At 44.6% G+C, this 22,020-nt stretch overlaps 1 protein-coding gene across 1 annotated transcript; it reads left to right on the forward strand.

Moving 5' to 3' along the window:
• Positions 1–1,028: 1,028 nt before the first annotated feature.
• On the forward strand, positions 1,029–21,495 carry RPUSD2 (RNA pseudouridine synthase domain containing 2). Its single transcript, XM_077464893.1, has 3 exons — positions 1,029–1,515; positions 4,148–4,444; positions 20,669–21,495. The coding sequence occupies exons 1-3, from the start codon at positions 1,078–1,080 to the stop codon at positions 21,428–21,430; spliced, it is 1,497 nt and encodes a 498-aa protein (XP_077321019.1). The 5' UTR covers positions 1,029–1,077; the 3' UTR covers positions 21,431–21,495.
• Positions 21,496–22,020: the final 525 nt, after the last annotated feature.

A 22,020-nucleotide genomic window follows, 5' to 3' on the forward strand; every position in this document is an offset into this window, starting at 1 on the left:
ATTTTGCTATTACATAACATTTCTAATCATATGAAGTTAATAACAAGAGTCCCCCTTTACATCAGAGTCCACAGAGTTCCTCTTTTACATCTGAATCCACAGAGTTCCCCTTTTACATCTGTACTCCCAGAGTTCCCTTTCACTGTAAGGGGGGACTCTGCTATAAGGGAGAACTCTGGGGACTTTAACATAAGGGATCCTCTGGATACACTGAGAAGGCTGATGTACTGAGAGGACTCTGATGTAAGGAGAAACACTGCAGCCTCTGGTATAAAGGGGAACTCTGATGTAAGGGGTGCTTTTAGAACTCTGATGTACGGAGAGGACTCTGATGTAAGGGGAAACACTGTGGCCTCTGGTGTAAAGGGGAACTCTGATGTAAGGGGTGCTCTGAGAACCCTGATTTACCTTAGTGTACTTACTCAGAGGCAGGAGAGAGAAGGGGGGAGGCTTCAGTCACAGACAGGGATGGATGGTGAGCTCACTCACCCCTTGGCACCTCTCATCCAGATGTATCTGAGGCTGCTGGACTTCAAATTTCCAGCCACAACTTTCCTTTTCTGAGGCACAGCGCCAGAGATTGGAGTGTGGGCAGACACAGAGAGGGAGGGGTGGGGGGGAGAGGTGCAGATCGAGCTCTCTCTCCTCTCCCATGTGTGTGTGTGTTGGGGGGGGGGGGTTGTTAGTACTGGCTTTGGGCAGTGTGAAAGAGTGTAACAGACACTCTCAGCTTAGACAACTGTAGCCAGCAACCCTGCTGCAAAGCCATAGTCCAGTCTGAATAATGTGTCCAGGTCTTAGACAGTCTGAAACCCGGACACATGATTCCAAACCCAAACTGTCCGGTTGAATCCTGGACAGGTGGCAAGAAGGTGTGTGTGTGTGTGTGTGTGTGTGTTAGTGTGTGTGTGTTAGTGTGTGTGTTCCTACATCCCAGCAGCCCTCTGGATGTGAGATATGAATGATTAGACGTAGGCAGGCTGCATCAATGTAAATTGGAAAAATATACACTTCCTGGAGTTCCGCTTTAGGACGTGACGTCATTTGCTTGCGCCCGGAGTTCACCCCCCACGTGTGATGCTCAGTGTATGGAGTAGGAGGTTACTTCTGTCAGAGGTCAGAGCTAAGCTGCTGTGTGTCACTTCTATGTCGGCGAAGAGGAAAGATCCGGAGTATGAGGAGGGGAAGAGCCGAAGGAGGAAGAAGCAGAGAGGGAACGAGGGAGTCGGGGAGCGCTATGTGCCGCCACCCACTAAGCGGAGACTCGGTGTGAGCTTCGGAGACGAGCATTTCCGGGAGACCGAGTCCTATGTGGAGGATGGACTGCGCAAAGTCCGACCCTATTATTTCCACTTCGAGACTTACTGCAAGGGGCGCTGGGTGGGCAAGAGCCTGCTGGAGGTGTTCAGCTCAGAGTTCCGCTCGGAGCCTCTGGAGTACTACAAGCGTGCGGCCCAGGCGGGCCGACTGCGGCTCAACCAGGAGCTGCTCACTGATCTGACTACTGTGCTCAAGGTGGGGGAGAGGGGGCATGACTACTAATCCTTCACAGGGGGCAACTGTACAGGGGAGCATAACTAATAATTCTGTACATGAGGGCATGACTACTGACCATTCACAGGGCGATATGACTGCTTAATAATTCTGTACACGAGGGCAAAAACCCACATAGCACAAGATACATGCTACAAAGATAATGAGTAGTTCAAAGAGAAAAGTTACGCTTATTACCTGTCTGGAATGATCATATAAGGGAAATGGACTTGGATATACAACAGGCACACTTGCATTGAAAAATTGTTTAACAATTTTTCTGTGTAGGATTACTAGGACTACTCATTATGTTTGTAGTATGTATCTTGTGCTGTGTGGGGTTTTTTTTCACAATTTTTTTTTTTTTATTAGTTGAAATGTATATTTCAGTTCATACTGTTATCTTGCTCTTTATTTGTGAATGTCTGCTGCCTGCCATGCGAGTATTGTCCTTTTGGGGGGCGCTGTGCAGCAGTCCGGTACTTTTTCATTGACTCAGGAAACAAAGGCAGTCAGTGGCTTCTCCTATGTCGCTGCTGGCTTTTGGGTGTGTGACTGGGTTTACTACCCAGTTACCATGGTGCCTGTGTGCGATGCGGGCTCTAGTCCCCATTGCGTCCCATCCGGCTCCACCCTTTGGCCGGATTGACGTCAGGACGCTGCTAGCTGTTGGCGTCCTGCACACTCTGCTGCCGTTATCAGTCCAATGGGGGGGGGGGGGGGGGGGGCGTAGCACTCCCCTGTCCTGGCCTCTTCCCACTCCACACCACATATATATTTTTTTTTTTGTAGTGGCGAAGATCAGTGACTTATTTTAAATAGAGTGCAGCGCTAATAAATACATAGGAAATAGGGGATAGATTTATGGCATTTTCATTATACATTTTTTAGTAATGGTGGCCATCTGCAACATTGTGGTGGACAGATTGGACGGTTTTGGGACCATTGACATTTATACAGCGATCAGAGCTAAAAATAGCCACTGATTACTTCATAAATGTCACTGGCAGGGAGGGAGTTAACACAGAGGGCGATCAAGGGGTTAAATGTGTGTTCTAGGGAGTGATTCTAACTGTGGGGGGATGGGACTGTGTGAAGCAGGAGACACATATCTGTTGTGCATACTAAGTATGAACAGCGGTCTCCTCCACCCCCGACAGAAAGGCAATCTGTTTACATTGACAGACCTCCCATTTTGTGTCTCTAAGGAGCAATCGCGGGTACCCGGCAAACACTGCAGCCGCTGGGCATGTGAATCAGCGGCACATGCATGCCCCCTAGTGGTCTTAAAGCGGCCGACGTATACCTATTTAAATCGAGAAAAAGACAATCAGCACTCGCATATATCAAACAAATTATTGCAAGCTGAACACCAAAAAGGGCAATACAAAAACACCTTAACACACTAAATAATACAAAAGGTACCTATGGCAATTTGCCCAGGCGAGCCAACCTGCCGAAGTAGAACTGTGGCGGCTGGTCATCTAGTGGTTAAACATACAGCATATCTTTAATAACCAACCCGTCAATGGCTCAAAGTAGGGATATAACTACTATCCCTTAATAGATGGTGATCTGTACATGGGGGGGGGACCATGACTACCAAATTTTCATACTGGAGTAGACACGACTACGAACCCTTCACAAGGTGGGGTTCTGTACATGGGCTGTATACACGGCATGGTACAGCTGACCGCAGTACAGGTTCTATGAATATGTGCACAGGCAGCAAAATCACAGTACTGAGACACTTATGACTACCTGTACATATATGAAGGTATTTGTCACGGACCCCCATACTCGAGATGAGTCAGTCTGCCGTATATGCTTCCTTTGTCTGGTACCAGCACGATCCAAGATCCCTTAGCCCACCCAGTCACTTGTCGAAGCATCAGTGTAGGGTGAAAATCATAAAGACAGTTTATTTAAACACAGACAGAGAGATGTACACTCGGGACACCCCCCCCCCCTTTTGCATAATGACACAGGGCGGGGGGGTAAACTACATTCAGTAATGAGACACACAGACAGGAAGGGCTGCAGGAGAAACCCCCTTTCCTTCTTCCAGCTAATTCACATATACATACCATAATAGGTTACTCCCAAGGCAGACTGAAATTATGATTATTTTATCAATAGTTTTTATTAAAGTTTAAATTTTTATCAAGACAAATGACAGAAATTATGACTAAATAACAGATCTTCCTATTTTCTTGAGGGATATTGTTCAGAAATATTACTGTCCAAAATGAAAGAGCCCCTTCAATTTAATGACTTTGTGAAGCAATGCTCAATTTGAAGTCCTCATGCACCTATGTGTGTTCCTAGTTCTTAGATTCTACTGACAAACTGATAAATTAGTTGTTGCGCTAGTGTCAACTATTGCTGCTAAATTTGGCCTGATACATCAAAGTTTTCATAACCTCGGGTCATAAGAGGGTCAGTTAGCTGTCTATTTGTACGAAGTTGCTGGAATGTTTCAGCTCAAACATTATATTTAGGACCGATTTTATGTCATGCATTATTTATTTGAAGATAAGAGGTGTTGGGACTTTTGTGCACTGTGTATGCATATTCCTTTCATTTAATCTGTTACTACTTTGCATTCTTCTAGAATAATGATTTTATGAGAAACACCGTACATCGTCATGAGCCTCCAGTAACCGCACAGCCTCTCCGTATTATAGCTGAAAATGATGATCTTGTAGTAGTGAATAAACCATCGTCTCTTCCAGTGCATCCTTGTGGCCGCTTTAGACACAACACAGTCATTTTTATTTTGGGGAAGGAGCATAATCTGAAGGACCTTCACACCATCCACCGCCTTGATCGTATGACCTCAGGCGTGCTTATGTTTGCCAAAACTCTGGAAGTGTCTAAGAAGATGGATGAGCTAGTGCGAGGGAGACAGGTGAGTCAAAAGGATTTCTTGAATCTTTTATCAAAGCAGTGCAGTTAGCAATGATATACAAAGTGTAGACGCTTACATCAACCAATAAGAAATCTGTTTTTGCAGTGTCTTATTGAATAATATTTCATTTGGAATGTCAAAGGATTAGATCCCCCAGATAATGGCTGTAGTCCTTGTCTAGGTTATGTGAAGGGTTGTATTGAACTAAATTTGGGTGGTGTAAATAAATGTTTTTCACTGCCTGATTACACAGTAAAGCTGGCTAGAAGGGCCCGTCTCTGTCAATACACTGATCAGAACCTGCAGCCACTGAGTAAGAGAACTTTTCCAACATGTCCCATTAATCAACTTCTTCTGTTGACTAGGGATTGCCTTGCACTGATTGAAATTTGGCCAGCTCCTACTTCAGGGTCTGCCCACTTGGAAGTTTTGGGTCATTTCTGCCCAGCTTTGTTCCAGCCCCTCCTGCTTCAACGCCCATGTGGAAATAAAAAATAATGTAGAACCTACAACCCCTGTTCCAAAAAGTTGGGTCACTAAAGCTACAGAAAAACAATGCAGTGATTTGCAATTATCCTAAACCCATATTTTTTTCAAAATATAAACTATCAATTTAAACTAAGTAACCATAGCATTTTTAGGAAAAAAAAGGTCATTTTGAAATTGTTGGCAGCAACATGTTTCAAAAATGTTCCTACAGGGCCATGTTTACCACAGTGTAGCACCCCCTCTTCTTTTAACTACACTCTGTAAACATCTGAGAACATTTTCTGAAGGTTTGGGAGAAGAATGTTGTCCCATTCTTACCTAATATAGGATTCAAACTGCTTAATAGTCCTGGGTCTTCTTTGGTGCATCTTGAAACTACAAATGTGACAAATTTCCAAATGTAAAAGATCCAGCTAAGCACCCAGACTCTTCTACTATGATGCCATGCTGTTGTCATAGATGCAGTATGCGGTTTAGTGCTGTCTTTCTGAAATATGCAGGGCCTTGTCTGTAGAAGACATCATCTGGATGGGGGCATATGCTGCTTTAAAACCTGGATATATCTTTTAGCATTGATGAGCCTTTCCAGATGTGCAAGCTGCCATAAACATCATTCACCCCTATACCATCAAAGATGCAGGCTTTTGAACTGAGTGCTGATAACAAGCCGGAAAGGTCCCTCTCCTCTTTAGTGCGGAGGATGCAGGGCCCATAGTTGTCAAATTTGATTGGTCTGACCACAGAACAGTTTTCCACTTTGTAACAGACCGTTTAATAAGCTTTGGCCCAGGGAAGATGGCAGTGTTTCTGAATCATGTTGAGGAATGGCTTTTTTGCGTGATAGATTTTTACTTTCCATTTTTCCATGGCATGACAAAAAACTGCGTTCACAGATGTTGTCAGAATGTTTATACTGAAATATTAAAATAGTATTGTAATTATGAAAATATGCAAATCTTTGATTTGGGAGATTGACAGTTTTCTACCAATAGCAACAAGAAATGAAAGTTTGTTTATCTGTGCGATTTTGAAGACAAGTGATACAAATATTACTTAAAAATATATATTAACTAAAAATACAGTGCAAAATCATATCTGGTATATTTTGTGATAAAACAAATGGATAAATGTATATTCTACATATAAGATAAATGATGGTTAAGATAATATTCACATTTTCTATACAAGCTCTATAACAAAATACCACATTTCAATTCTTGAATGATACTGGTTAATTTGAGACTAGGTAATTATTGTGAATGGCTTCCATGACTTCAAGGGCTTATGTAAACAATCTTATCTTAAACCTCTGATGTGATCTCTTCTTAACCACTTGCACTTAAACACCCTTCCTGACCAGACCACTGGCACTTAAACACCCTTCCTGACCAGACCAAAGCTTTTGGTGCTCTCACACTTTGAATGACAATTACTCAGTCATGCAACACTGTACCCAAATGAATTTTGTGTCCTTTTTTTTCCCACAAATAGAGCTTTCTTTTGGTGGTATTTGATCACCTCCTGGGGTTTTTATTTTTTGTGCTATAAATGAAAAAAGACCGAAAATGTTGAAAAAAACGCATATTTCTTTGTTTCTGTGATAAAATTTTGCAAATTATAATTATTTTTTTTTCATAAATTTAGGCCACAATTTATACTGCTACATATCTTTGGTAACAATAACCCATTATTAGTGGATATTATTTGGTCTTTGTGAAAGTTAGAGAGTCTACAAGCTGTGGTGCGAATCGCACAAAATTGATCACACCTGATGTACTGGTGGCTCATTTCTTGCGACCCAAACAAGTCAGGAAAGTACAAATACCCCCCAAATGACCCCTAGGAAAGTACAAATACCCCCCAAATGACCCCTTTTTTGAAAGTAGACATTCCAAGGTATTTAGTAAGATGCATGGTGAGGTTTTTGATGTTGTCATCTTTTTCCCACAATTCTTTGCAAAATGAAGATTTTTTTTTTTTTTCTCACAAAATTTTCAATGTAATAGGTTATTTCTCTCACATGGCATGTGTATACCACAAATGACACCCCAAAATACGTTCTGCTACTCCTTCTGAGTATTACGATGCCAAATGTGTGAGACTTTTACACAGCCTGGCTACAGAGGCCCAATATTGAAATAGCACCATCAGGCGTTCTAGGAGCATAAATTTACACATTTCATTTCTCAACCACCTATTGCATTTTTGAAGGCCCTGGAGCACCAGGACAATGGAAATGCCCACAAAGTGACGACACGTGGCACTGACGACACGTGGCACTGACGACACGTGGCACTGACGACACGTGGCACTGACGACACGTGGCACTGACGACACGTGGCACTGACGACACGTGGCACTGACGGCAGATGGGGCTGGCAGGTGGCACTGGCAGGTGGCACTGGGGCTGGCAGGTGGCACTGGCGGCACTGGGGCTGGCAGGTGGCACTGGCGGCACTGGGGCTGGCAGGTGGCACTGGCGGCACTGGGGCTGGCAGGTGGCACTGGGGCTGGCAGGTGGCACTGGCGGCACTGGGGCTGGCAGGTGGCACTGGCGGCACTGGGGCTGGCAGGTGGCACTGGGGCTGGCTGGCGGCACTGGGGCTGACAGTGTAACAATTTATCACTTACAGATCGCTCTCCATCCTCACACGCTGTCTCTGTGTGAGGAGGGAGAGACACGGCAATGGGAGATGATCTCATATGTTTACATATGAGATCATCTCCCATTGGCAGCTGCGATCGCGCTGTGAACGGCCGCTTTGATTGGCCGTTCACGGCGATCTGTATTTGCCTGTCTCCGGGAGACACGGCGAATACAAAACTTCCGCGATGCGCGCCCCCGGCGGCACGCATTGCGGAAGTAAACACGAGGCCGTCCAGGGACGGCCAGGCGAAGGAACCCGCCTGCTCTAAGGCCGTCATTCGGCCATAGGGCGGGCGAGAAGTGGTTAAAACCAACAGACCTTAAAACTTTTTTAAATGCACAAACAAAATTGTTAAATTGTGCACAGCTTGATAATTTGATCAAAGTTTATATTTTAGATTTAGAATGAATCAGTGGTTTAACACATACGATAACTAATCCAATTCTAAAACTTTTAAGTCCGTGTAGTGAGATCATTTATGTATCTCCCTTGTGTTTTTTTGTTTGTTTGTTTGTTTTTTGTTTTGTTTTGTTTTTATAAGCAAAACAAATTCATACTGCAGTTAGAATTCCCTTCACTTCAAAACAGAACTAACAATAGATTTGATTAGTCAAACATATGCTCAGCCAAACAATTCAATTACCTAAAAGTTATACATTGGAAAGATTAATACTTTACCAGGTTTTTAAGAAGTCTGTAGTTTTGAGAAGCTTTCCGTGAGGTGACAATGAGTCCCACCGCACTCCTTCCAACCTCCCTACATTTCTCCGTCTTTCAGTGAGGTATCGGCAGCTCCCTAGAGATCTCTCTAGACTTCCCATGGCTCCTTTTCCCATCGGACCTCCGATTCCCTCACTGCTCTCTAGCTACCTTTTATCTCACCCTAAAAGTGGGCATATATCTAATTACTATGCAGCTGATGATGTCATATGACAATGGTGTTAATGTTTCCATGACAATCATATGTGCAGCCATTTTAGATTCTTACTATTTTCTTTTCATACATCGGGGGACACAGAGCCATAGTAATTACTATGTGGGTTATAGGGCCACTGATAGGTGATGGACACTGGCACGCCCTAAGGCAAGAAGTGTACTCCTTATATAACCCCTCCCACTACTGGGAGTCCTCGGTTTTTTTGCCAGTGTCTAAGGTGTTGGTCACGAGTAAAGATGTGCTGAGCTCCACTGGAAGCTACCCTGCTGGGGCTAGCCATGCTGACCGGATCCGTTATGATGTCCTTTCATGGGCTAAATGGATGGTACCCTAGCCTCGTGTCCAAAGAAACAATGTTTTGGTGCGATTGCTTCTCTTTTTAGAGAGCTGGACCCTGGGATCCAGTACTTTTTGGTAGTAAGGCCATAAAGTTTTACTGGCAGGGTGCTCTTGCAGTTCCAGGTTGTGGGTAACCTCTAGGTTCCCCTGTTCCTGAAGGTTTTGAAGCCCACCATGAAGCATTAAGATTAGGTTTATCTCCGATAACCCTGCAGCAAGGAAAGGTAAGTGGAGATTTTCTTATGAATTTCTCTTTTTTTAAGTTATAATGTTGTCATGCCTATGTGTCACCACTGGGGGCTGTATTGAGCACTCACCGCTTGATGCTGGAAACAGTGCTTTTAGAAGCATTCATTCCTCCGGCCACAACAAGCAGAGCCTTCGGTAAGAAAGGGGGACTGGTTCTCCCGTTGTTCCAATATTGGAATCTTCCCTTTCAGGGAACCTATATGCCAAAAGCCAAAAATGACAGACCGTGTGGCCGCTCAGCGGTAGTTTTTACCCCCGCCGCCATGTCAGCTGTTTACAAGGCGCCTGAAGTCCGCTGCTCATGTGGGAAAACGCTTTCCTTTGAAAGATTGGTGGGGCAGTGTTGTATCACAAATTACCTTAAATGTGATTGACATGACCTTCTGACCTTGACTTGGCAAAACACCATTAACCACTTGAGGACCGCCGTATTGCCATTGTACGTCAGCACAATGGCACAGGCAGGCATAATCACGTACATCTACGTGATTGCCTTCCAGCGGGTGGGGGGTCCGATCGGACCCCCTCCCGCTGGTTACGGCGGTCCGATTCGGTCCAGGAGCGCTCCGTGATGAGGGGATGGCCGTTGGTTTTCGGCCACCCCCTCTGGATCGCTCCTGGCCAATGAGAAGCTTCCTCCCCTGTGTATTGTTTACACAGGAAGGAGGAAGTGATGTCATTCTCCTCGGGGCGGTCTTTTTGACCGGACTACGAGGAGAACAGTAAAAGTAAGTGTGCACCAACACTACACTGACATGTAGGTACACACAGGCACACAAACCCCCCCCGATCCCCCCCCCCGATCGCCCCCCGATCCCCCTCCCCCCCCCCAGTCACAGTGTCACTGATTGCATTGATCATTTCTTTACTGATCAATGCATTCAGTGTCAGTTGTGACAGTAAAAACTGTCAGGACAGTTAGTGTTAGGTCCAGGGTAGCCCCCTATCACCCCCCAATAAAGATTTAACCCCCTGATTGCCCCTAGAGTTAACCCTTTCACCCCCTTTTGCCAGTGTCACTAAGCGATCATTTTTCTGATCGCTGCATGTGTCGCTAGTGTCGCTAGGTAGCTAGTTATTTTCTCAAATCGCCTTTCAGGACAACCCCGGAGAGAGTAGCTCCACCTTGCAATCAGGAAACACATGCCCACTTTAAAAACACCTCCTCCTCCTCCATGGCTTCAGTTATTGTGTTTCCTCCTTGGAGGAAGCATGTGCCTGAACCAGGGAGAGCTACACTCTCTGCAGGGGAGTAAGGCTTACCTTTTGTTGCAGGTTGTTTCTCTTTGACCCCCAGCAGCATCTCCACGGGGAGAGGACTCCTGGAGCTCCTGGTCCCGCCATCTCACGGGAGTAAGGACCCTCGGAGTGCCGGCGTCGGGTGCCCGGTGTCCGCTTGTTAGCGCAGGGAGGGCTCTGTTGCTGGCGGAGGCCGCTGCAGGTCAGCGGCATGGCTCCGTTTTCGGCGCCGGGTCCCGGGCGGCGACGGCGTCGTTCACGGTGACGCGCGGGCGCTCTGAGGGGGCGTGGCGCCGTGGTTCAGCGCCTGGAACGCAGGGGTCATGGGGCGGGTCAGGTGACCGCGTGCTTCCGCTTCCGGCCGGCCCTGATGACGCGGCGGCCGGGAAAATTTAAAATGAGAGCTGTTTGTAAAATAGCTGCCTCACTCAAACGATGGAAGAGTGCAAGCCAGCTATGGCGGAGACAGGCGCCCCCAGCACCGGTCCAGCCCAGGTACGTAAGGTGCACTGGCACCCTCTGCTTTACTGTGGGTATGTCTTTGTTTGTTCCCCCCTCTTGGGGGCCTGTCGCTGCAGGTCAGAGGTGGACTTCGCTCTGACCTTTTGCAGCCTAGTTCTGGGGTCTCACTAGTAGGTCTGTTTGGTGGTGGGTCTCTGCACTGGCTTGGTGTTAAGCAACTGGTTGTTGAGAGCTTTTAGTGAATTAAACCTGTATGTCGTTTCAGGAAAAATCACTAGGAAAAGCTAGACCAGGTCAGAGAAAATGTCCTTCTTGCAAAACCCCCCTCAGAGATTCATGGCAGAAGGCAATGTGCAGAAATTATATCAGAGAATTGGTGGAAGAGGAAACATCTCAACAATATAAGGATTTGTTTTCTTCGGTTAAAGAGCTGACAAACTCTTTGAGTTCAGTCAAGTCCATCCTGATACAAAACCCTCCCGCACAGACCGAGCCCCAGAACTTACCGCCCAGCCCCAGGGCGTCGTCATCCAGACAAGTGGAAACTGAAGAGTCTGGAGACGAAGGGGGTAGTACTCTCATCTCCTTCAGGGATTCTGAGGAGGAGGAAGAGGAAGAAGATAGCAGGGGCTCCAAATTCAAGCTATCACTAGAGGAAGTAGATGATATTTTAAAAGCAATCTACACTACTCTAGAAATTCAGGAAGAAAAAGTACAACTGTCAGTTCATGACAAAATGTACCAGGGGTTGGACGAAACAAAACGGCGAGTTTTTCCTGTCCACAGGGTCCTCTCAGACTCAGTGAGAAAGGAGTGGAAGGACCCAGAAAAAGCCCCTTTCTTCTCTAAAGCTCTCAAAAGAAGGTTTCCCTTCGAAGATAAGGACTCAGAGGTTTGGAACAAGAAACCCAGAGTCGATGCAGCTTTCTCGCAGGTATCCAGACGAACGGATCTAGCCTTTGAAGATATGGGGATCCTTAAAGACCCAATGGACAAAAAAGCTGACTCCATCCTTAAAAAAGCTTGGGATGCTGCGTCAGTCAGTCTAAAACCAGCAATGGCAGCTACGGTGGTGGCCAGGAATCTGGAATGTTGGGTAGAGAAGCTGAAGAGCCATATTGAGGCGGGGACACCCCGCAAGGATCTCTTAGAGTCCTTTCCACTGATCCTGAATGCAGTCAAATACATGGCGGATGCATCAGCAGAATCAGTTAAACTGGCCGCTAGGTCTTCGGCTCTTGTAAATTCAGCCAGGAGAGCAGTTTGGCTGAAAACATGGTCTGGGGACACTGCCTCTAAGGTCAAGCTGTGTGGTCTTCCCTTCTCGGGTGACTTGCTCTTTGGTCCTGATTTAGAGTCTGTGCTGGATAGAACAGCCGATAAAAAGAAGGCTTTTCCAGTTAAGAAAAAGCAGATTGCTAAAAAGAATTTTCGTGCTTTTCAGCAGTCCCATAAAAAAGACCAGGAGCACAAGAGCAGATGGGGTTCACAGAAGGGCAAAGGCAGGGGTGGAGTCCTCTTTAGATCCCCCACAGAGCAGTCCCCTAAGAACAAGTGACAATATCTCCCCAGTGGGGGGGAGACTGTCAGCTTTTCGCGAACAATGGGACAGGCTGTCTCCAAATCTGTTCGTGAAGAGCGTTGTCGATCAGGGGTACAGGTTGGAGTTTTCAGAACTACCCCCGAGCAGGTTTTATGTGACAACATTGCCAAGGGATCAGGAGAAGGCCTCTGCAATGAAGCTGTTGTTACAGGAGCTGATACAGCAAGAGGTTCTGATTCAAGTCCCAGTAAACCAGCAGGGCGGGGGTTTTTATTCACATATTTTTCTGGTGAAAAAACCCTCAGGGAAGTACCGTCTAATCCTGAATCTGAAATTCCTGAACAGGTTCATTCGGTACAAACATTTCAGGATGGATACAATTTTCTCCATCACAAAGCTGTTGACCCCAGAATGCTTCATGGCATCCCTGGACCTAAGGGATGCCTACCTTCATATACCAATCCATCAGGCATCGCAGCAGTTCCTGCGCCTGGCATTGAAGGTAGGGAGTTCGGTATGGCACCTCCAATTCAGGGCTCTGCCGTTCGGACTCTCGTCCTCTCCCAGGGTCTTTACGAAGATTATGGCAGAGGCTTTGGAACCCCTGAAATTGAAGGGGATTCCAGTCGTTCCTTATCTGGACGACCTTTTGTTTTTTGCAGACTCCAGGGAGCAGGTCCTAGTCAATCTCCAGAGGGCCCAGTCTCACCTCGAGGGCCTGGGATGGCTTCTAAACCTAGAGAAGTCAATCCTGACCCCCTCACAGGAAATGAAATTTCTGGGGTATACATTAAATTCGATTCTCCAGAAAGTTTTCCTGCCGTTGGAAAAACAGGAAAAGTTACAGCTAGCTGTACAGCGGATACAGAGCAACCAGACAGTCTCAGTCAGGATGGCTATGGCAGTTCTGGGCCTGCTTACGGCAGCAATCCCGGCTGTTCAGTGGGCCAGGTTCCATTCCAGACCCCTTCAGAGGGAGGTTCTGTCAAGCTGGTCCCATCAGGATCCTTTGGAAAAACAGCTAAAAATTTTGTCAAAGACAAAAAGGGCTCTTTGGTGGTGGAGAGACCAGGCAAACCTCTCAAGGGGCCTGGTGTGGACCTTTCCTGTGGACAAGCGCCTTACTACAGACGCAAGTGCCTGGGGCTGGGGAGCCCATCTGGATGGTCAGACATCTCAGGGGGTCTGGTCCAAACAGGAAGCTCAAAGATCATCCAACTGGAGGGAGTTGAAGGCGATCTTTCTGGGTTTAGTGGCATTTCAGCAGAGTTTGAGAGGCCACCATGTTCAGGTGTTGTCAGACAACACAACAGCGGTTACCTACATTATGAAGCAAGGGGGAACCAGAAGCAGGAGCTTGATGGAGCTGGCCAATCTGTTGTTAGCCTGGGCAGAACAGAACACAGCCTCACTATCGGCAGTGCATCTGAAGGGCTCTCAGAATTTGTTTGCGGACCTCCTAAGCAGGCGCAAATTGCTAGAGGCAGAATGGAGTCTGAATCAGGAAGTGTTCCTGATGATCTCCGAGGCCTGGGGGGTTCCTCAGGTAGACCTTTTTGCCAGCCAGCAGAACTCAAAGGTGGACAGATTCTTTTCTCTTCACCGAGGAGATGCAGCAATAGGGTTGGATGCATTTGCTCACCCCTGGCATTACCAGCTGTGCTATGCCTTTCCCCCCTTTCCTCTAATTCCACTAGTACTGAGGAAATTCAGGGAAGAAAGGACAGACTTAATACTAGTCACTCCTTTCTGGCCAAAAAGACCCTGGTTCGCGGGTCTTCGAAACCTAGCCTCGAAGCCCCCATGGAGGTTACCACTCAGAAAAGATCTGTTATCCCAGGGGACAGTAAGTCATCCAGAAGTGGAACTCCTGCAGCTAACCGCCTGGTTTCTGAGGAGGACCTGTTAAAGGCTAAAGGTCTCTCAGATAAAGTAGTAAAGACCCTGCTGTCCAGTAGGAAGGCAGTTACACAGGCAATTTACATGAAGGTCTGGAAAAAGTTCAACTCCTGGTGCAGTTCTAGAGAACTCAAGGTCAAGAGCACGGTGTCAGTCTTGGAGTTTCTCCATGAAGGAATGGAGAAGGGTCTCGCAGCCAGTACCCTGAAGACTCAGGTGGCTGCCTTATCAGTTTTCTTTGAAAAGACTTTATCTAAAGAAACTTTAATTTCTAGATTTTTTAGGGCTCTTGCTCGAAATAGACCAGTAGCCCTTAAAGACTTTCCCAGTTGGGATTTGTCTACAGTTTTACAGGGTCTCTCGGGAGCACCGTTTGAACCCTTACAGGAAGCTTCTTTGCAGAAGGTGGTTTTAAAAACAATCTTTTTGGTGGCCATCACCTCGGCCAGGAGAGTCAGCGAGCTCCAAGCTCTAGCTATTACAGAACCCTTCCTTAGAATTTATCAGGACAGGGTGGTACTGAGGACGGATCCAGCATTCCTACCGAAAGTATCCTCAACTTTCCATCGATCACAGGAAATAGTGTTACCTACATTCTCTGCAAGCCCAGCAAATGCAGGAGAGGAAGTTTTTCACACATTGGATGTGAGAAGATGTCTTTTACAGTTTCTGAAAGTTACTAAAGAATTTAGAAAATCAAACGCCCTCTTTGTGATATTTTCTGGATCACGCAAGGGGGAGAAAGCTTCTAAAAGTACGCTGGGTAGGTGGCTTAAGTTGGCTATAACAGAAGCCTATAAAGCAAAAGGAGAAATACCTCCCTCAGGTATTGCTGCCCACTCTACTAGATCCACGGCAGTTTCCTGGGCTGAAAGGGCCGGTGCCACGCCTGAACAAATCTGCAAGGCTGCCACTTGGTCCAGTTATTCGACATTTCTCCGGCATTACCGGTTAGATCTACTGTCTGCAGCAGATCAGGCCTTCGGCAGGAAGGTACTGCAGGCAGTAGTCCCGCCCTAGGGTAAGTTTCTCGGTTATCCTCTCCGGGGTTGTCCTGAAAGGCGATTTGAGAAAGACTCAGTTAGACTTACCGGTGACGGTATTTCTAAGAGCCTTTCAGGACAACCGTTACTTCCCTCCCTAGGTTATGCTTAGTAAATGTATTAAGTTCTACCATGGTGTTGTGCTTTCTGTGCTTTGTTTTCCAGCGTCGGAAGGCCACAATAACTGAAGCCATGGAGGAGGAGGAGGTGTTTTTAAAGTGGGCATGTGTTTCCTGATTGCAAGGTGGAGCTACTCTCTCCGGGGTTGTCCTGAAAGGCTCTTAGAAATACCGTCACCGGTAAGTCTAACTGAGTCTTTTTTAGGTTCACCGCCAGGTTTTTATATCGCTAGGTACCCCGATATACTACCCAATAATGGTTTTAACCCCCTGATTGCCGCTAGTTAACCCTTTCACCCCCTTTTGCCAGTGTCACTAAGCGATCGTTTTTCTGATCGCTGCATTAGTGTCGCTACAGTCGCTAGGTAGCTAGTTATTTTTTTAGGTTCACCGCCAGGTTTTTATAGCGCTAGGTACCCCGATATACTACCCAATAATGGTTTTAACCCCCTGATTGCCGCTAGTTAACCCTTTCACCCCCTTTTGCCAGTGTCACTAAGCGATCGTTTTTCTGATCGCTGCATTAGTGTCGCTACAGTCGCTAGGTAGCTAGTTATTTTTTTAGGTTCACCGCCAGGTTTTTATAGCGCTAGGTACCCCGATATACTACCCAATAATGGTTTTAACCCCCTGATTGCCGCTAGTTAACCCTTTCACCCCCTTTTGCCAGTGTCACTAAGCGATCGTTTTTCTGATCGCTGCATTAGTGTCGCTACAGTCGCTAGGTAGCTAGTTATTTTTTTAGGTTCACCGCCAGGTTTTTATAGCGCTAGGTACCCCGATATACTACCCAATAATGTTTTTAACCCCCTGATTGCCGCTAGTTAACCCTTTCACCCCCTTTTGCCAGTGTCACTAAGCGATCATTTTTCTGATCGCTGCATGTGTCGCTAGGTAGCTAGTTATTTTTTTAGGTTCACCGCCAGGTTTTTATATCGCTAGGTACCCCGATATACTACCCAATAATGTTTTTAACCCCCTGATTGCCGCTAGTTAACCCTTTCACCCCCTTTTGCCAGTGTCACTAAGCGATCGTTTTTCTGATCGCTGCATTAGTGTCGCTACAGTCGCTAGGTAGCTAGTTATTTTTTTAGGTTCACCGCCAGGTTTTTATAGCGCTAGGTACCCCGATATACTACCCAATAATGGTTTTAACCCCCTGATTTCCGCTAGTTAACCCTTTCACCCCCTTTTGCCAGTGTCACTAAGCGATAATTTTTCTGAACGCTGCATCAGTGTCGCTAGGTAGCTAGTTATTTTTTTAGGTTCACCGCCAGGTTTTTATAGCGCTAGGTACCCCGATATACTACCCAATAATGGTTTTAACCCCCTGATTGCTGCTAGTTAACCCTTTCACCCCCTTTCACCAGCGATCACAGTATAAGTGTCACTGGTGACGCTGGTTAGCCAGTTAGTTATTTAGGTTCCCCGTCAGGTTTTTATATAGCGCCAGGGACCCCCATATACTACCTAATAAAAATTTGAACCACCTGATTGCCCCTAGTTAACCCTTTCACCACTGATCACCGTATAAGTGTTACGGGTGACTCTGGTTAGTTTGTTTTTTATAGCATTTTATATTCAAATCCGGAAGGCAGTGCTTGGTTTTCGGGGTCCCGTACGTGGCTAGGCTCCCAAAAAGTCCCCCACATGTGGTATCCCCGTACTCGGGAGAAGCAGCAGAATTTATTTTGGGGTGTAATTTGACTTCTGCCCATGGCATGTGTGAGCAATATATCATTTAGTGACAACTTTGTGCAAAAAAAAAAAAGTTTGTAATATTCCCGCAACTTTTGGCAAAATATAAAATATTCCATGGACTCAACATGCCTCTCAGTAAATAGCTTGGGGTGTCTACTTTCCAAAATGGGGTCATTTGGGGGGGTTTTGTGCTATTTTGGCATTTTATGGCCTTCGAAACTGTGATAGGTAGTGAGGAGTTAAATCAAAAATTTGCACCCTTAGAAATCCTGAAGGTGGTGATTGGTTTTCGGGGTGCTGTGCGCGACTAGACTCCCAAAAAGTCCCACACATGTGGTATCCCCGTACTCGGGAGAAGCAGCAGAATGTATTTTGGGGTGCAATTCCACATATAACCATGGCATGTGTGAGCAATATATCATTTAGTGACAACTTTTTGTAAAAAAAATTTTTTTTTTTTTTTTTTTGTCATTATTCAATCCCTTAGGACAAAAAAAATAAATATTCAATGGACTCAACATACCCATCAGCAATTTCCTTGGGGTGTCTACTTTCCAAAATGGGGTCATTTGGGGGGGATTTGTACTGCCCTGCCATTTTAGCACCTCAAGAAATGAGATCGGCAGTCATAAATTAAAAGCTGTGTAAATTCCAGAAAATGTACTCTAGTTTGTAGACGCTATAACTTTTGCGCAAACCAAAAAATATTCGCTTATTGACATTTTTTTTACTAAAGACATGTGGCTGAATAAATTTTGCCCTCAATGTATGACTAAAATTTAGTTTATTCGATTTTTCTTATAACAAAAAGAAGAAAATATCTTTTTTTTTCAAAATTTTCGCTCTTTTTCCATTTATATCGCAAAAAAAAAAAATCGCAGAGGCAATCAAATACCATCAAAAGAAAGCTCTATTTGTGGCAAGAAAAGGACGCAAATTTCGTTTGGGTGCAATATTGCATGACCGCGCAATTAACAGTTAAAGCAGCGCAGTGCGAAATTGCAAAAAGACCTCTGGTCCTTAAGGTATTTATTGGTCCGAGGCTGAAGTGGTTAATTGTGTAATTGTTGACAATTACATGTTAATTTCCCCAGACACTGTGGCGTTCCTTAAAATATATGGTTTGAGAGAAGGTGTCCCACACCATTAGTTGTGTTGGTAAATGGCATTAAATTAAAGTCATACTTTGTATTGGCATTAAAGTATTAGAAGCTGTACTTGTGAGGTTATAAATTCAATCTTAGAACCCATAGTCATTATTCTAACAATAAACCTAACAACAGTTTCATGAACAAATTCTTCATAGGAACCCACACTTGCAACCTTATAATAATAGTATATATGTGGAAAGGTTTATAAATGAATAACACACACACACACACACACACACACACACACACACACACACACACACACCGCGCGCATTATAAAAGAGAATCTCATTTAACCACTTCAATACCGGGCACTTAAACACCTTCCTGCCCAGACCAATTTTGAGCTTTTAGCGCTGTCGCACTTTGAATGACAATTGCGAGGTCATGCTACACTGTACCCAAATTAAATTTTTATCATTTTTTTCCCACCAATAGAGCTTTTTTTGGTGGTATTTGATCACCTCTGCGGTTTTTAATTTTTTGCTAAACAAATAAAAAAAAATACTGAAAATTTTGAAGAAAAAAAAATTTTTTTTTTTTTCAGTTTCAAAACTTTGTAAATAAGTAAGTTTTCTCCTTCACTGATGGGCAATAAGGTGGCCCTGATGGGCGGCACAGATGGGCATGGGTAGGCGGCACTGATAGGTGGCATGGATGGGCACTGATAGGCAGTATTGTATTATAATATACTGTACTAATGGATGCCAATCAGTGATGCCCATTATGGGCACTGATTGGAATCCCTGGTGGTCTAGGGTGGCATACCTTGGCCTGGGCATCCCTGGTGGTCCAGTGTGGGCATCCTTGGGGGGGGGGGGGGGCTGTGCTGACAATCGATCAGCACAGGCCTCCCCTGTCAGAGGAGCAGGCGATCGGCTCTCCTCTACTCTCGTCTGACAGATGCGAGTGAGGAAAAGCCGATCACCGGCTCTTCCTATTTACACTGTGATCAGCCGTGATTGGACATGGCTGATCACGTGGTAAAGAGTCTCTGTCGGAGACTCTTTACCGAGATCGTAGTTGTAGTTGCAGGGCGGCTCATAATCCTGATCACGTCATATGACGTCCGATCAGGATTATGAAACCACTTTGCCACCGTTATTTTGTTATAGGGCGGGTGGCAAGTGGTTAAAATACAATATGATAGGAATTGCGAACAAGCCCTCTGGTTTGTCGCTCATTCTAGAAATACCAATTAGGTCTGTAAGCTCATGGTTCTTTTATCTTTATTTAACTAAGACCTCTCAAGATGTATAACCTGGGAATATGGTACCATCCTTACAGACTCTCATTATAAAACAGAAAATAACTTGCAACAATGCCTATTCATGGGCCATGAACTCCAATTCAATTCCAGAGCCAAAATGGCTCCCCTCATGTCCAGTATATATGAATATGTGAAAAAAAAAAAAAACTTTTAACCCCAAATGTTCTCAGTGTTTTTTAAAAAGTATTTCTGAACCCGTGCAGTCCATTACAAAAATCATGTGCCATCTAAAGGCCACAAAATGATCAGCATCCAGTATTGCATGTAGACATTGTCCCTTGAGCACAGAGATTTTGCTAGATTCTTGGACTCGTAATATTATGTACTGTGGATGATGTATGTAAAATCTTTTCCATTTTATGCTGAGGATTTTTAGATGCAGCTTTACACAGATTGATGGACCCCCAATAATGTTACTGACCATTTCCCATTAAGCAAATAAGTTGCCAAATGTTTTTCCAGCTCTTCCTTGTTAGGCCTCACATACACCACAGCTGGTAAACAGACGTTTAGGAGCATTCGAGCATTTTTTTTCAGCAGCCCCTGAACGCTCCTAAATGTTATGGGTACATAATAATATCTTATGTACATGTACACTTTCAGAAGCATTTTTCTGAAAGAAAAAATCACATTCCGGAGGGTAGTTAAGTGGCAGAACGGAGCACATGGTTTTTAACCGTTGGTTATTAGCTGTTTTCAAGCAACCTGTGTACATGAAGCCTTAGTACTTTGCCAGCTTTTTGTTGCCCTGTTCCAACTCTTTTGAGATGTGGTACATTTTTCTCAGTTTAAAATATTTGAGTTTTTTTCCTGTTGTGATTAAAATGTGGGTTCATGAGATTTGCAAATTACATTCTATTTTTATGTAACTCTTACAGTGTCCCAACTGTCACATGCACCCCTGAGGACTTTAAGTGACTATTATAATTGCCTTGATGGTTTCAATTTTATAGACAGAAACTAGCTAATATTTTCAGTCTTTCTGATGACTCTTGCATGCGTTCCTGATACACTTTTACTGGTTGTTATCATTTAAAAGGGTTATATTGGTATTGTGCTTGTGTCATTGAAAGCGATTGCTACTGTTTGCTAGAATTTCATTATCACTTTTTTTTTTTTTTTCTGATCTTTTCAGGTGGAGAAGCAGTATGTATGCAGAGTGATTGGTGAATTTCCTGAAGAGACGATCACTTGTGAAGAGCCGATACTGGTTGTTTCTTATAAGATTGGTGTATGCCGTGTAGATCCTAAGGGAAAACTTTCCAAAACTGTGTTTCAACGTCTCTCTTACAATGGAAAATCTAGTGTAGTAAAGTGCTTTCCTTATACTGGTCGTACTCATCAAATTAGAGTCCATCTGCAGTATTTGGGGCACCCTATTGTTAATGATCCAGTCTACAATACTAAAGCCTGGGGTCCCAACAGAGGAAAGGGAGGTGAAATTAACAAAACAAATGAGGAGCTGCTACAGTCTTTAATAGAAGAGCATAAAGCAAAACAGAGCCTGGATATTTTGGATCTATCAGAAGAGGATCTTCATCTAGCAACGAAAAAAAGGGAACATGAGGAGCCTGTTTTAAGTGACCCTGCATCTTCTGAGAGAGATCAGTTAGGTACTAAATTGGACAAAGACACTGAAGCTAGTGTTACTGTGACATGTGATGTCCTGACAAATGCTCCAGAGCAAGAACCTGATGAAAATGGTGGTAGTAGTGTTGCCGAGGAAATGGGACAAGATTTAATAGACCCGCTGTGTGGAGAATGTAAGATTGTTAGGACTGACCCATCTCCAAAAGATCTTGTGATGTATCTTCATGCTTTGTGTTATAAGGGAGAAGATTTTGACTTTTCAACTGAATTGCCAGAATGGACAAAAGATGACTGGGTGGAAGATTGAACTAAAAAGTTAGAAATGTTTATTAATTTAGTGTAAAATAAACTTTTTTTTAATTTTTTATCATACATTTTATAATGTTTTATTTACAACCACTGTGCTTCAAAGTTTTGTCTTCTAGTATGATTGCATTTTTATTGCTATTTTTCAAAAGTACAGCCCTTTGGTCGAAGTATACAGCCTCTCATTAAAAAGATTTACTTGCAGTGTTCAGAGATATATAATGCTTTTTGTTGCCCTCTTGGAGATTTTCACTCATTTCCATTTCTGATGAACAGTTATCAAAAAGACAGGAAGTAAAGTGAAATCGCCACAAAGTGTGTTAAAAACTTGGTCCTTTTAAACTATAACCAAAACTTAAGGAAAATGGCTGGACATGAGCTCTAATCTGATGGGTGTCCTCAATGACCTAGAGAGAGTTGTGGGAGTGGGCAGGCTACGCTTTATCTTTAGACTTTCGCATGCTGCTGGAGTTTGCATGCTTTCACTGTAGTTGTACCATTCATTCATAGTGAGCCCTGGTTTGGAGCCCAGGCTGAGGTTGCCATACTTCATGAATTTGCTGGGATTGTTCAGATGTGCTGCTACAGGAA

The sequence above is a fragment of the Lithobates pipiens genome, unplaced genomic scaffold, assembly GCF_037356315.1.
Source record: "Lithobates pipiens isolate NorthernLeopardFrog02 unplaced genomic scaffold, aLitPip1_a1.2 Scaffold_30, whole genome shotgun sequence".
NCBI classification, from domain to species: domain Eukaryota; kingdom Metazoa; phylum Chordata; class Amphibia; order Anura; family Ranidae; genus Lithobates; species Lithobates pipiens.